The sequence below is a fragment of the Tachysurus vachellii genome, chromosome 1 (genome assembly GCF_030014155.1).
Source record: "Tachysurus vachellii isolate PV-2020 chromosome 1, HZAU_Pvac_v1, whole genome shotgun sequence".
In the NCBI taxonomy this organism is placed as follows: Eukaryota; Metazoa; Chordata; class Actinopteri; order Siluriformes; family Bagridae; genus Tachysurus; species Tachysurus vachellii.
The window spans coordinates 21,526,311-21,541,310 of NC_083460.1; the positions used below are offsets into that span (position 1 = coordinate 21,526,311).

At 41.3% G+C, this 15,000-nt stretch overlaps 1 protein-coding gene across 2 annotated transcripts in view; it reads left to right on the plus strand.

Moving 5' to 3' along the window:
* Positions 1–13,842, plus strand: part of dagla (diacylglycerol lipase, alpha) — a 68,169-nt gene extending 54,327 nt beyond the window's left edge. For both annotated transcript variants that reach the window (XM_060876992.1, XM_060876998.1), the window contains 3 exons: positions 3,019–3,145; positions 8,920–9,083; positions 10,669–13,842. In XM_060876992.1, coding sequence (XP_060732975.1) covers positions 3,019–3,145; positions 8,920–9,083; positions 10,669–11,725 — 1,348 coding nt within the window. In that variant the 3' untranslated portion in view covers positions 11,726–13,842. The remainder of the gene's footprint in view (positions 1–3,018; positions 3,146–8,919; positions 9,084–10,668) is intronic.
* The last annotated feature ends 1,158 nt before the right edge of the window (positions 13,843–15,000 follow it).

Genomic DNA, 15,000 nt, shown 5'->3' on the forward strand with positions numbered 1-15,000 from the left:
GCTATCGCGCATTTTATCCGAAACCTACTTTTGCTAACTAGTCCTAGGTTTTTCGCCTGATCAAGACCAATCCAGTGCAGTAATATTCTCTGGAGTCTCAAAGACAATAATTTTCAAAAAAAAGTCGAAATTTTGATTCAGGGTGCTTAAGGGGTTAAACTCAAGAATTAAATGAGCTATCAACACCAAACTTGGGAAACATGTGAAAGAGGTTAAACTGAGGTCACAGTTCAAAAACCGTGGCGATTGGCCACTTCGTGGCGCTATAACGGAAAAATCACTAAAAACAGCCATTTTTTTTTAAAAAAAAGCTCTCTAGCACCCCCAACAGTCAAAAAACCCAATTTTGTGCTAACTTGTAAGGCAAAGATTATGATTCTGGTTCTGACTCGGAGTGGGTGGGGCCTAACCCGGAAGTAGGCGGGGCTTGTCTTGAAATGGGCAGCGCTTTAACCGGTAATAATTAATTTGTAATATTTATAACACTAGCTTACTACCTTTATGTTTTTATGAAATACAGCAAAAACGTGTCAGACACACAGTGTCTGGTTACTGGTTAGAGACAGCTGAAGGTTTAAAAAAGAAAAAATCTCCGACAGGCAGAGACGCAATGCGAGTCGCATTCTACCAAGCAAGCACCACGTCTGAACGAACTCACGTTTACCAGAACTCTACTGGTTAGTAAGTACGTATTATTAACGTTACAACCCGAAGTAAAAAGCTGAAGAAACCCTAAACGTTAACGGAAAAGACCCGCGAACCCGAGTGACTGAGGGAGAGACAGAGAGCTGTTCTGTGTGTGACTGTGAGTGAGCAGAGCGAGACACAGCAACACAATACATCTGTATGTGTATAGGGGAGGGGCGCTGTGACTAGCCTATCACTGTAGGGGAGGGGCTCTGTGACTAGCCTATCACTGTAGGGGAGGGGCGCTGTGACTAGCCTATCACTGTAGGGGAGGGGCACTGTGACTAGCCTATCACTGTAGGGGAGGGGCGCTGTGACTAGCCTATCACAGAACACTGACACAATCAGCTAGCCAATGATGATTTTCATACAATCCGAGCACAGATATTGACTCGTATTACTCGTATAATACTCGTACTCAGCAGAAGTGTTTTATCCGTACCGGATACTCATTTCAGCCAAGTATCCGGCTCATCTCTAATGGATATGACTTTGTTTATTTTAGGGAAAACTGGATGGGTGAGTACTTCACATGACATATGTTGTGGCACCCTCTGTAGCATGACATATGTAGCATGACATGACATATATTGTCATGTCAATCCAAAGGCCTTAAACGCTTGAACCCGGGAAATGCTGCTTGCAGCTTTAATTATTATTATTATTATTCCGCCCTAGAAATGATCGTGCAGCCCAAACCGTAAGGCCTAGAGAGCTCAAACTTGGTCACATGGTAGTACTGGTCAGAGTTACTCAGGGCCAAGGACTCAGCGAAATTGGCCAATCTGGGGTGCTTCAGCACCCCTCAACATGTTTGTGCCCATAACTCCTAAACCGTATGTCCAAATCTTAAGTGCTTTATATCATTGGAATCCTTGGCTCATGACTTAAAAAACGTATATCTCCGATTCCATTTCTGCCATTAAATTTTTTCGCTATAGCGCATTTTGTCTGAAACCTACTTTTGCTAACTAGTCCTAGGTTTTTCGCCTGATCGAGACGAATAATTCTCTGGAGTAATTCTCCAGTAATATTCTCTGGAGTCTCACTGTCAATAATTATGGAAAAAAAGTCAAAATTTTGATTCAGGGTCCTTAAGGGGCCCCAAAACGTTTGGACTGTGAGGAGCCAGTTTTACTAAAATGTCAATAACTCAAGAACTAAATGAGCTATCAACACCAAACTTGGGACACATGTGAAAGAGGTCAAACTGAGGTCACAGTTCAAAAACCGCGGTGCTTGGCCACTTGGTGGCCCTATAACGGAAAAATCACTAAAAACGGCCCTTTTTAAAAAAAGCCCTCTAGCGCCAGCAACAGTCCAAAAACCCAATTTTGTGCTGACTCGTAAGGCAAAGTCTCAGAATCAGAATCAGAATCAGAAAGGTCTTTATTGCCAAGTACTGTATGTTTTCACATACGAGGAACACACACACTTACACACACATTTACACACACTCGCACACTTACTCACACTCGCACACTCACATACTCACTCGCCCACTCAGTGAACGTGATAACTGAATAAAAGACAAAACAGAGACGTTTTGCTTCGCACGAGGATTGTAGACTCACCGATATGACTTTGTTTATTTTGGGGAAAACTGGACAGGTGAGTACTTCACATGACATATATTGTGCAACACGTTGGTAAGCTTTTCTGTATTAGAGACACTAGGTTAGGAGCGGGTGCCACCATCTGTAACTTGCGGGTCACTTTGTGTATGTGAAAATCCTTTAAGGCCTTAAACTCCCTAAAGGCCTTAAACGCTTGAAATCGGGAAATGCTGCTTGCAGCTTTAATTATTATTATTATTATTATTCAAAAGACATGATGCTCCTATTCTCTCACTTTGTCAATGTAGCTGTAACAGACACATCATGTCTCTCTGTCAGTGCCGCTCTCTGTCCATCCATCTCTCTATTAATCTACCAGCTGCACACACACTGTCTATCTGTCTGTCTGTCTGTCTGTCTGTCTGTCTGTCTGTCTGTCTGTCAGTCTGTCTGTCTGTAATCTCTTTCTTTCTTTCTTTCTTTCAATACTTCAAAGCTTATGAAGCAGCTTTCTTTCTTTATTTCTTCCTTCCTTTCTTCCTTTTTGTCTAGTCCATAGTCATCTGTACACATTTCTCACATGGCTTAACAAAGAATGTCAGTGTTAAATAATGAGTTCCTTAGTAATAAATATCAAATGAGTCAAATTATTTATAGGCCAAATGGAATGAAACAAGCTGATAGCACACACTGACTGTAATGAATGGAGGGAATCAATACTCTCCCTCCCTCCCTCTCTCTCTCTCTCTCTCTCTCTCTCTCTCTCTTTCTGTAGCTGTGGTCAAGAGGAACCCACGTACTCAGCTCTTTGGGGTGACAACAAAGCCTTTGATGAGGTTATCATCTCACCGGCCATGCTGAATGAACACATGCCACATGTGGTGTTGGATGGCCTCAATAAGGTGTGTGTGTGAGTGTGGGTGTCATGCTGCTGCTTTCTGTTGTGGTTCTTCTTTGGTGTGTCTGAATAAACTAAAGCTCTCAAAGCTGCTACACAAATACACACACACACACACAGACACACAGACACACACACAGACAACAGATCCACGATTCATTTTATTCTATTAAACTCCAGTTTGTGCAGTTACGTTAATTTACAATGATAATTTTTACTTCATTATTCAACACATTAAATATCTGTCAATTATCAGAGATCATGTGGAGCGTCTCCCGTACAAGTCCCTGTGTGTCTGGGCTGTTACTATGGAAACAATAAAGTATTAGAACGAGTCATTAATATAAACCTGTTGTTCATGTAACAGATGGAACATCAGTACAGAATCACTTTGCACATTCTGACCAATCAGACTCATAAATGTAAATAATAAACCAAAGGTAACATTTTTAGTGTCTGGTCCACTGCCATTTGTTGAGCTTGTCTCCAAAGATCCCTGCGTATGGAACAGCTTTGACACTCATTGTGTCTGTATTAAACACTGGGAAAGGAGGCGTAGCCTCTCTGTGTGTCAGTCTAAGGAAAGGAGACGTGGCCTCTGTGTGTCAGTCAAAGGAAAGGAGGTGTGGCCTCTCTGTGTGTCAGTCTAAGGAAAGGAGGTGTGGCCTCTGTGTGTCAATCTAAGGATAGGAGACATGTCCTCTGTGTGTCAGTCAAAGGAAAGGAGGCATGGCCTCTCTGTGTGTCAGTCTAAGGAAAGGAGGTGTGGCCTCTGTGTGTCAGTCAAAGGAAAGGAGGCGTGGCCTCTCTGTCCGTCTAAGGAAAGGAGGCGTGGCCTCTGTGTGTCAGTCTAAGGAAAGGAGGTGTGGCCTCTGTGTGTCAGTCAAAGGAAAGGAGGCATGGCCTCTCTGTATGTCAGTCTAAGGAAAGGAGGTGTGGCCTCTCTGTATGTCAGTCTAAAGAAAGGAGGCGTGTGTCAGTGTCAGTCAACATCAATACAATAACATTAAAACAACTGTACCTCATAACATACTGAACTGTTAGCTGCTTCAGATGGATCTTTCACACTGTGTTGATTGTGTATTGTGTTGAGTTACACACTTTTTACATTTGACATTTTTAATTTCTGTGCAAATCCAAAAATCGCTTTCAGCCAGGATGATGGATAACACTTTAGTTTCCTGTTTTCTTGCTGATTTAAGTTTTCTCTCTCTCTCTCTCTCTCTCTCTCTCTCTCTCTCTCTCTCTCTCTCTCTCTCTCTCTCTCTCTCTGTGGTGTGGATTTCTCCTGGGATCCTACAGCTTCTTCTTGATCTTCTCTTCCCGAGCTTGAGTGTGTGTGTATGTGTGTGTACATAAGAAAGTAAGTAATATATTTTGGTATTTTTTCCAGGTGCTGGAAAACCCATTTTACCATGAAGATGAGGAGTCTTGTGCTCCAAAGTTGATTTGTGTCGATCAAACTCCTCCAGACTCCTCCTTCACTCCTCTGCTCTCTCATGACTCGTCTGTTTTTGATTTATCTCCCGTCCCCTCAGCCGACTCCCTACCAGACTCACACACCCCTTTAGAGCAGAAGCAGGAGGAGGAAAGTTCTCCACTGTTCAGTATCACTGTTAATCCTTCAGAGCCAACATTAACACCTCCTACATCTCCACCCTCATGAGTATTTTCTTCAGCTTCAGCAAAATTAATTAGCCATCTATATTAATCTGATCTAAAAATGATGAAGGAGAAAAAGTCTTTAAACCTGCTGACGTTAAGTGACATTTGCTTTGTTAGTTTGGAGCTAACAGATAACTGAAGTCTAAATCACAAGCAGAAAACCTACTAAAACCCGTAGAAATCTGCTAATGTTCGAAATGTTACTGAAAGGTGAATGTGTGCATTATAGCCTGAGCCTTGAAGAAGCTAGAAATGACCCTCGTTTAATCCTTTTACGCTTCGTCTCTTTTAAAACTATTTTTTTTATGAAATAAATATTTTACTCTATAAGATGTAAATCACCTCCTATTCACTTGAGAGCATTACTTGGAATTAATCTAGAGTAGTCTCAAAATTTTCTTATTATTAACTTTTAAAATCTATGATTAAAAAGGTTTTATTTATTTGTACCAATACAATTGGAAGATCTGATTTTTGTTAATGATTTTTGCATTTAATTTTGAATCTTGATAATATTTAGACATTAGAAAATTCGTACATCATGCATTTCGCACTTTAGGATGAACAAATAGAAGCTATAAAAAAAAAGTGGATTGATCTGGAAATAATATAAGCGTCTTGATTTGTTAGAGATTTTTATCTGAAGCAGGAATATGTTACACACCACACCAAATCTCTTTTGGGATTACTTTAACTTTAAAAAATATCAGTGTTTTACAGAGTTAGCGTGCAGTTAAGCCCCGTAACTCCAGAGACAAGGTAAAAAAGCGAATATTGGGAATATCTCTAATATCTAAGTATTTTTAAAACAAAACAAGATGTGACTTATAAATCATCGTCTTGTAAATAAACTTTAGATAACTAGCAGCCTTGAGTTTTCCAAGTTGTCATGACAACAAGACAGTAAGTATGTGCTTTATAGTTTTTATGTGTGAGTGGACGTACTAAACGCATACTAACAACTAGGTCTGGATTTGGGACATAGCCGTACGAAGTAGCCAGTTGTCATAGTAACCAGGATGACTCCACTGCAGCAGTCCAGCACTTGGCTGGTTAGCAGTGCTGTGGTATGTGTTCTCACACAGGGCAAGACTGCAACACACAGTAACACAACAATAACAATGTATTGTTACTCCACTTATCCACTTCCTGTTGTAGTCCTTCTTCCTTGGAACCCTTGTACCATGAAACACCTCACAAGACCTGAGCTTGGAGAAGCTTGGACCTAGTCGTCTAGACATCACAGTTTCAGATCCTTACACTTGCCTGTTTTTCATTTTTCCAACACATTAATGCCAAAAGCTTCAGAATCTTGTGTTGACTTGCTGTGGAATAAGCCACAGACCCTGACAGGTGACCCTGTAACGAGACAACCGATGATCTTCACTTCACCTGTCACCGGGGGCTGATCAGTGTGTGTATGTGTGTGTGTGTGTGTGTGTGTGTGTGTGTGTGTGAAAAGTCTAAAAGCTGAGTACTGCACATCTATCCTTGCGTTCAGTCCCCTGAGCTTTTCAGGACTCCTGCTTTAGGTGGTTGTGTTAAACCTGTAATGGTCTTAAAGACAGTTCAGATGTGGTTTAGTCACCAGTGATTTTCAGCGTCCAAGAGACAGTGGATCTTTTCTTCTCTCCCTCTCTCCATACATTCACTCTGTGTCTTACGTCTTAAATCTTCAACAGTCAGGGATTTTGTGTGTCACCATGGAGTCGCTGTTTCTCACCCATTTTATTTGAGCTCACACTCCTCTTTTAAGTGTCTTGTTTACTTTAGAGGCTCCCATGCACTTTAAACACACACACACACACACACACAGAGGGAGTGTGTATGTGTGTGTGTGTGTGTGTGTGCGCTACTGGTTATGCTGCTGTGTAGTCCAGCGTGTATTTCTACACTTGTCCTGAGGGTGATGTGCTTCCTTTTCCGATCAGTATTCACATTTAAACAAAGCATCCTGTTATTTTCTAACATTAGGATACTTCATAGTGGCGTTATAACACTTAATATTGCTGAAATAATCTATTTACCTCCTTTTATTTCTGTGTGTGTTCTGTTTAAATAAGTTCACTCCATGCCTCTTGCTCTTCTGTTTTTTTGTTCATCTATATAGCTATTTATGGTTGTTGCTATGGTTACATGTGTGTGTGTGTGTGTGTGTGTGTGTATTTTATTTCTAATTGTTTACATAAGATTACACACCGGTGTTGGATTATCATCAGTAATCTTCATTGCATTGTATCAGCAGATTTAGATGTTTATTTTGATAAAAACGTGATCAGCTCCATTAGTTATAGGAGTGTTTGATAAATAAATGACACACATATGGTTTCAGCCACTATGTTATACAATCAGTTCACTAAAGGGGAAGAAACACACCTCAAACCATCAGGCAAACATGAAGACTTTAGAGTTATTTACTCATTATTTCTGAATAACTCATGTTAGTGATGTTTTATTTTTGCACAGCATTTCCATTTTGTTAACCGTCTTACCGCCTTTTCATTTCTGTACTCATTCAGTGTATCTGTGAATTGTTTTCATCTCATTAACATGTTTAAATCTCACTAATAAATAAACCAACTGTATTTCATCCTTATGATCTGTGTGACTGCAGTGTGTGGGTGTGTGTCTGTGTGTGCATGTGAGTGTGTGTGCATGTGTGTGTTATCATGTCATGGTCAATTACATGATAAAGCTAAACTAAATGCAACATGATGTTGTTTCTCATTAACACCTGACACTGTAACTGATTCAGAATTTGTTACTTACAGTATTTTCAGAACCACATTAACACTAATATTATCCTGGAACCTTCAGTATGTTTATTTTTATGTGTAACATAAGAGACATTTACTTGAGTGAAGCAATTTATACAGTATAAAACATTAGTACATTAATTAGTAATAAATACAGATACAAAAACAAATACACAGGCACATGTTTGTGAGGTAAATCAAATATTACTGAATGGTAGTATTTATTTACACATAATTGAGTTCTTCCTTCTGATTATTAAAACATTGTTCATGAGTAACATCTGTAACAGGATTTTAACAGCATCTACATCACATTTAATCACCAGAAAATAAATCAAGAAAAAAAATAATAAATCTGGGATAGAAAATACTGACTAAAGAAATAAACAGCATTTTTTATTTCTTTGCGTGTTAGACAGTTAAACGTAAACAGCTTCCACACTCATCCTTCAGCACTGTAGAGAATTGATCCATCACGGCCTCAATAACAATGTGCTCAACATCATGAAGCCATCACATACTAAACAGAGATACTAATCATTCTTAATGGGATTTCTGTTTGAGTTCCAGAAATAATCTGTGTTTATTCAGTGTGGTCTCCTGTAAAGACTGTTGCATTATAATTTAAAGGACAATCTGGCCGAGCGCTTGGCTTCTACGCTTACAGAAACGTGATGTGTGTAATTTCATTCATTCATTCATTCATCTTCTACCGCTTATCCGAACTACCTCGGGTCACGGGGAGCCTGTGCCTATCTCAGGCGTCATCGGGCATCAAGGCAGGATACACCCTGGACGGAGTGCCAACCCATCGCAGGGCAGAAACACACACACTCTCATTCACTCATGCAATCACACACTAGGGACAATTTTCCAGAGATGCCAATCAACCTACCATGCATGTCTTTGGATCGGGGGAGGAAACCAGAGTACCCGGAGGAAACCCCCGAGGCACGGGGAGAACATGCAAACTCCACACACACAAGGTGGAGGCGGGAATCGAACCCCGACCCTGGAGGTGTGAGGCGAACGTGCTAACCACTAAGCCACCGTGCCCCCTGTGTGTAATTTCATCCAGGATAAAAACTTTTATGGACTTAACTGTGTCATATTTAACCTTGCTCTTAAATGGTACTGTATTCTAACGTGTTCTGAGTGCTGTTACAGGGCAAAACATCCACATGTTTGTGTGTGTTTTTGATGAGAACATTAAGGTTAACCCACATTAACACACACGGTAATACTGTAGTCAGTACACAGTGTGTTTATAAGTGCTCTCATTTTTCCAAAAGCTCCTTATAGGTTTATTCCTTATACACTTTTCCTTTCCCTTCCACCTTCTCTGTCTTATTTTTAGGTTCTGGAAAACTACAATAAGGGCAAGACGGCTCTTCTGTCCGCTGCTAAAATCATGGTTAGCCCAACAGAAGTGGACCTGAATGCTGAGACCTACTTCCACGGAGTCTCCAACTCCCATGAGCCCACACCTCAAACCCAACACCGCAGAAACAGCAGCGTCCGGTGAGCTCGGCTCGTACGCCTACGGGCTTTTACATTCTAAATGTGTACACAAATTATATCAAATTGTCGTTATGTCTAAAACAGTATTATAATTTGATTGTATGATAAACACTCGACCACTCAGCCATCACATCACAGTGTCGCTGCTATCAAAAGTCACATAATATGTAGATTGTAACAATTAGGGTCACATGACCTCAGGATAAATGCACTTGTTCCAGGAAAAATTCATTAGAGAACATCATTAAACCCTCAGCATCATGACGACCAAGGAGCTTTAAAAACAATAATGGTTTGGTCATAAGATTAGTCAGAAACTCTGATAGTGCTGCTACCACCATGCTTCACTGTGTGGAGACCATTCTTCTTGCCCCTGTCCCATAAAGCCAGGTTTGTGAGTGTCAAATCTGTGGAGGTCCTGTGACTAACTTGTCCAGGAAGAGTCTCTGTCTTGCTCATTAAGGATCTAAATTTATTTCCAGATTTATCTAGAAGTTGCTTTAAGACAATGTCCATTATTAAAAGTTTGATATAAATAAAATTGAATAGGACTGAGCAGTGGATCTCTTGAGCTCCTTCAGAGTTTCCATTCAGTATTCAGGAACAGTCTGGGTATGATTCTGACCACAGCACCGCTGGGAACTGGAGGTTTTTGGTTGGTGGACTGTTTTCCACAGTGACACCGAGTACTTAAAAACCGCAGTAGGGTAAACTCATACCACCTCAGAATCACTGCTCTGCTGGGACGTATCCATCACCACACCAACGAACTGCTTCAACAGCAGTGCTTCCTTTCACCCTGACAGAACTGACCTGCCGCCAGCAGTTTCATATCTACATACAGCCAGCTCCAGAATTATTGGCACCCTGGGCCAAGATCAGTAAAAACAGATTATGGAGAAAAAACTGTGCTGGAGCTTAATTTATTTAAAATATGAAACTATATATGAAAAATAATTTTATCTAGTCAAAAAAAAATGATTACCCATTTCTGATGTCAGTTTATAGTATATAATGTAGTATAATTTATTGAATAATGTAGTGTAATGTAGTTTGCAGTATAAACAATTATTAATATTTCCAGTAGTTGTAGGTTGTTGGTGCAGAAAATTAGAGCAGTTCATGATGTTCTGTTTATTTGGATTTTGGAAAATTAGGCCTAATGAGATGTGATGAGTGTCATTTAACCCCAGACCCTGTCCTCTCTCACTCATGCGCACTACAGAGGAACCACGTATGGCAGTATCCAGTTTCCCCCTCGGCCCCTTTGGTTCAGTAGAGAAGCACAGCATAGATGAAGATAGGCTGCATTCACCTAACCTGCATTTCTCTTTTCCTCACTTTTCTCCTTCTGCCTTCATTATATCATTCTCTTCACTGTCATTTATTCCAACCTTTTTTTTATATACCTCTGTATGCGTTCTGTACCCCTCTCATTCCTTTACATTATACCATTGTCCTTCTCTATTATACTTTTTTCCTTAACTGTATCCTCCTTTTGATTTCCAACCTTTTCTATATGCTTCTGTATATCTATCGCTTTTTGTCCCCCCGCTGTTCTCTTCTCCTTCCTCCTCTCCTGTAGCTCCTGCGCTCGCTCTGAGATCTCTCTGGACGGTTTTTCTGAGTGCCCTCCTCCAGCAGTGCCGGTGGTGCTGATGGGGGCTCGCGAGCGCTTGGCCCTGGAGCTGCGGGAGCGAAAGGCTCCGCTGGCTGTGATGGAGAGCCTTTCTGACGTCGACTCTGTGTACAGCATGGACTCTCGCCGCTCCTCGGCTGCTTTCAGGGGCTCTCCGTGTCTTGGGACGCTTCCTTTCCCCCTTGACGCCCCGATTCCTGAGGAGAATCCTTCACTGAGCTCACGTACCGAGCTAATTCAGGCTTCACCCGAGCGAGAACTTATGGGCCAAACCGGGCCCTGCTGCCCCACACCACCAGAACTTGCTTTACCTCCTAACAAAAGCCACAGCCGCTCTCCGGAACTTGTGGTGCCTTTGAATGGTGGTGGCAAGTTGCCTCACTTTACACGTAAACAGACCGGTGAAGGTCAGCCAGGCCAGCAGAAGGCACTCATGCGTGCTAAATCAGAGACTTTCGAAGCATTTCGAAGGTCTAACAGCAAGGACTCAAGTCCTATGTCACTGTGGACTGGCGTTATAGAGAAGGAATGCAGAGAGAATCCAAAAGATGAAAGTGTCAAGAAAGAGGAGAAGAGTACAAAGGAGGTCAGAGTGGCTCCACTGTCCAATGGGAACACCAGTCAGGCAGTGCTGGAGTTTGCTCAGTATCTGGATTCCCTCTTCAAGCTAGACGGAAGCGACTCTCTGCCTCCAGACAATTCCGATGCCGAGTCTGAATCTGGACGAGGTTCGTCGGTTCAGACAGAGGAGCAGCGCATGGAGGACTTGGATAGCGATCAGCAGCTACTGGCTAGAGCCACACTGGAGCCCAATCTCGTCCCTAAACCTCCTCGAACCTTTGCGGGCTCCGCTGAGCCCTCGTCCGGCATTTCTCTCTCTCCATCCTTCCCTTTATCTTCGTCCGGAGAGATGAACGACCTCTCTCCCGTCAATCACACTGCACTACGGACTTCCGCGGCTTCTCCTAACGTCGAAGAAAACACGTTATCATCCATAGTGTAGTGAAACGGGGACTTCAGGAAACCTGCTCTTTTTGGGTATCTGTATATTTCACTTCCCTTTTTTCCCTCTTTAGCTCCTTCTTAACCGTAAGTGGTGGCAAAGTGGAATTTTATCTTCGCTTTTAAAAGAAAAAGATGCATGCGTAGCAACCTGTTCAAGACACCCAGGCTGATAGCGCCGACTCACCGGAAGCGGTTCCGAAACCTCATTTTGTACCATCACTGACGTTTCCACACTGAATGCAGTTTGCGTGCTTTGTTCCAACGGGTTTCCTTTCGGCTGCTGGGACACGGATTTATCAAGTCGTGATGAAGCTTCACACAAATGGCCCAAAATTCTCATCATGTCCAATCTTATGTTTACATGTCCATTAACGCCACTGAACAATGCGTGTATGGAGTGAGTCACAGGGAAGGTGGAATGATGGACAGATGAATTGTGTACAGGTTTGTGGATGCAGTGACATTTCCTCAGGTCTTTTAAGAACAGAGATGAAAGAAGAATTGTTCTATGTTCCACATTTCAGATTTCACATCGAAGGACAGTGACGTGTTTTATTGTGCATGTGCGACAGTCGGCACTTGAGTTCACGCCCTGTGGAGTGAAGGGACCATTTTTTTCATTTAACGGTTGTTTTGGTGTGCATGAGAAAATAATGAATGCTTATTTATAACTCTTTTAGACTCTTTTTTTCTTGTCAATATTAACCTGCCAAATATGTGTAGGAAATTAACCTATGAACAAAAAAATCCTACATTCTTTTATTGGTATTTTATTTATTGGTATTTTTTTCACGTTTTGGTGTATAAATCCAGTGACATGGGGCATGCACACCGATCACAAAGTCATGTTTTTTGTATTTTAGGAGTCACAATTCAAGAACACGTAGCAGTAACTGGTCTTTTTAGGGACTCTCTCTCTTCTCTCTCCCTCTCTCTCTCTCTCTCTCTCTCTCTCTCATATCTGCATCATTTCTACTGCTGTTGCTATGACTATATTACGTTACTCAGTGGTTTAACTTTATGATGAATATTTTAGTAACTGTTACGGTGTGACTTGCCTTTTTTCTATTTTTCCGAATGAAGTGTTTTCAGTTGGACTTTTTTGTTAATTGCAGGAGTTCATCTTGTGTCTGGTGGAAAAGTACAGCAGTTGAACATCATTAGCCCTAGTAACCCTAGGTAGGTCACCAAGTGCACACTACTACTGAAATTACAGGCTAAAGGGCCTGAAAGTAAGTACACCACAGGAAGTTTGTTCCACACCCATTCATGCATTGAGAATGCAGTAAGTATCCTAAAGTTATCTACAGTTTAGTCATCAGCTGCTTCTCGTCCAGTTCTAATTCACAGCTCCTCTGAGAAATTACTTTGCCCGTGTTCATACCACGAGAGCCTTTACTCGCAGCTGTCAGTGTTAACATGCATGATTGCCTGGACTTTTTTTTTTTTTTTTTGTTAAATATCATCAGGAACTGAATGGTGGAATGTTTATTACCTGCCTGTGCAGCTTCTTGCGCACACAGTGACCCTGATATCTGTATTGTGCACTTTGCTCAGAAACAACTTCAGTTACATCCTGTAGTGTAAAGATCATGGCTGATTCAAACTCAGTCAGAGAAACAGATTCCACACTTTTCTCACGTTCTCACCCCTGCTCATCTATCTCGCACCTTCAGGGTTCACTGCTGTACTTTTTCCTAAGTGATCGTGAATAGCTGTCTTCTTTTCATGATTATTTTATGCAAGTAAATCCCATCTTGTTTTTAGTTGAACTAAATAAATAATTGAATAAATATTCCATTTGGACAATGTAAAGAAAATGGCTGTAACCTGTACAATAGTGATGACTTTATCTGAGATCTATAGCTATATGGAGTATATATTATAAATGCGGGGGATTTTATCGGTGCATATACAGTGCACTGGTTTATTAAAAGAATCAGTAACAGTAGCCATTGATCTTCAGAAGAAACATGTTTCTTTCTATTGTTGCCAGATAACTTGTCGGTCCTTAATTTTTAATGAATTAGAATGTATTAAAAACCTGCCTACACACACACACACACACACACACACACCTTGCCTGTAAAAGAATAAAACAGTACAGATTTCAGACATGCTTGTGCAGTCTTGCTCTCTTTTTTATTGAATTGTTTATTGTGTCATGATGTATACTTTATTATACACATTGTATAGTGTTCAGGAGTTTCAGCCACATACATTCCTAACAGGTGCCTAAAATCACACACAGCTCTACAAGCTCTGAAATAAGCACAGGTAGCCAAACGGTTAATCCTGAAGAGCTCAGTGAGTTCAGGCTTCCATGGCCGAGTAGCTGCACCCGAGCTGGAGATCCCTGAACTGTGAGAAGTGTGGGTTGGTGTAAAGCAGTATTTAGCACCACCGCTGGACTCTGGAGCAGTGAATACATGTTCTGTGGGCTGATAAATCATGTATCACTGTCTGACAGTCTGGTGGATGAGTCTGGTTTTCGAGGATGCCAGGAGAGGGTGTTTACTACAACACAAAGTCATACCAACATGTGATGGAGAAGGGATAACAATCTGGAGCTGTTTATCAGGGTTTGGTCTCCTTTGGTCCAGTCACGGTTTATGTTAATACTAATACATTTTAAATAGATTGTGGAAAAACCTATCCTCTTCCTCTGACATCCACATAGAAACGGCCTGATGATCTAAACCCGATTGTAAGCCAGACAAATTGTCCCTGTTAACACTCTCACTCATAGCTAATAAAGTTTAAGACCAATCTATCTGTATCTATACTATATAACTATCTGTATATATACTATATAACTATTTGTAGCTATAATATATATTATAACTATAAAACTATATATTATAACAAAAAAACTATGACCTTGAAAAAGCTATACATGCCTTCATCAGCTCAAGGATAGACTACTGTAATGCTCTCTACACTGGACTTAATCAATCACTTCTCAAAACGCGGCAGCACGTCTTCTCTCCAACACCTCCAAACGCTCACACATCACCCCTGTCCTCCACTCGCTTCACTGGCTTCCGGTGAGGTTTAGGGTGGAGTATAAGGTCCTTCTCTTTGTGTTCAAGGCCATCAATGGTCTGGCCCCGGCCTACCTCACAGAATTAATTAAGGTCTACCAACCAGCCAGATCTCTCCGCTCCTCTGGACATACCTCTCTGGTCACTCCCAAATACAAATATGAGAAATTTGGAGGCCGGTCATTTGCCATCAAGGGACCAAAGCTGTGGAACACACTTCCAGCACACT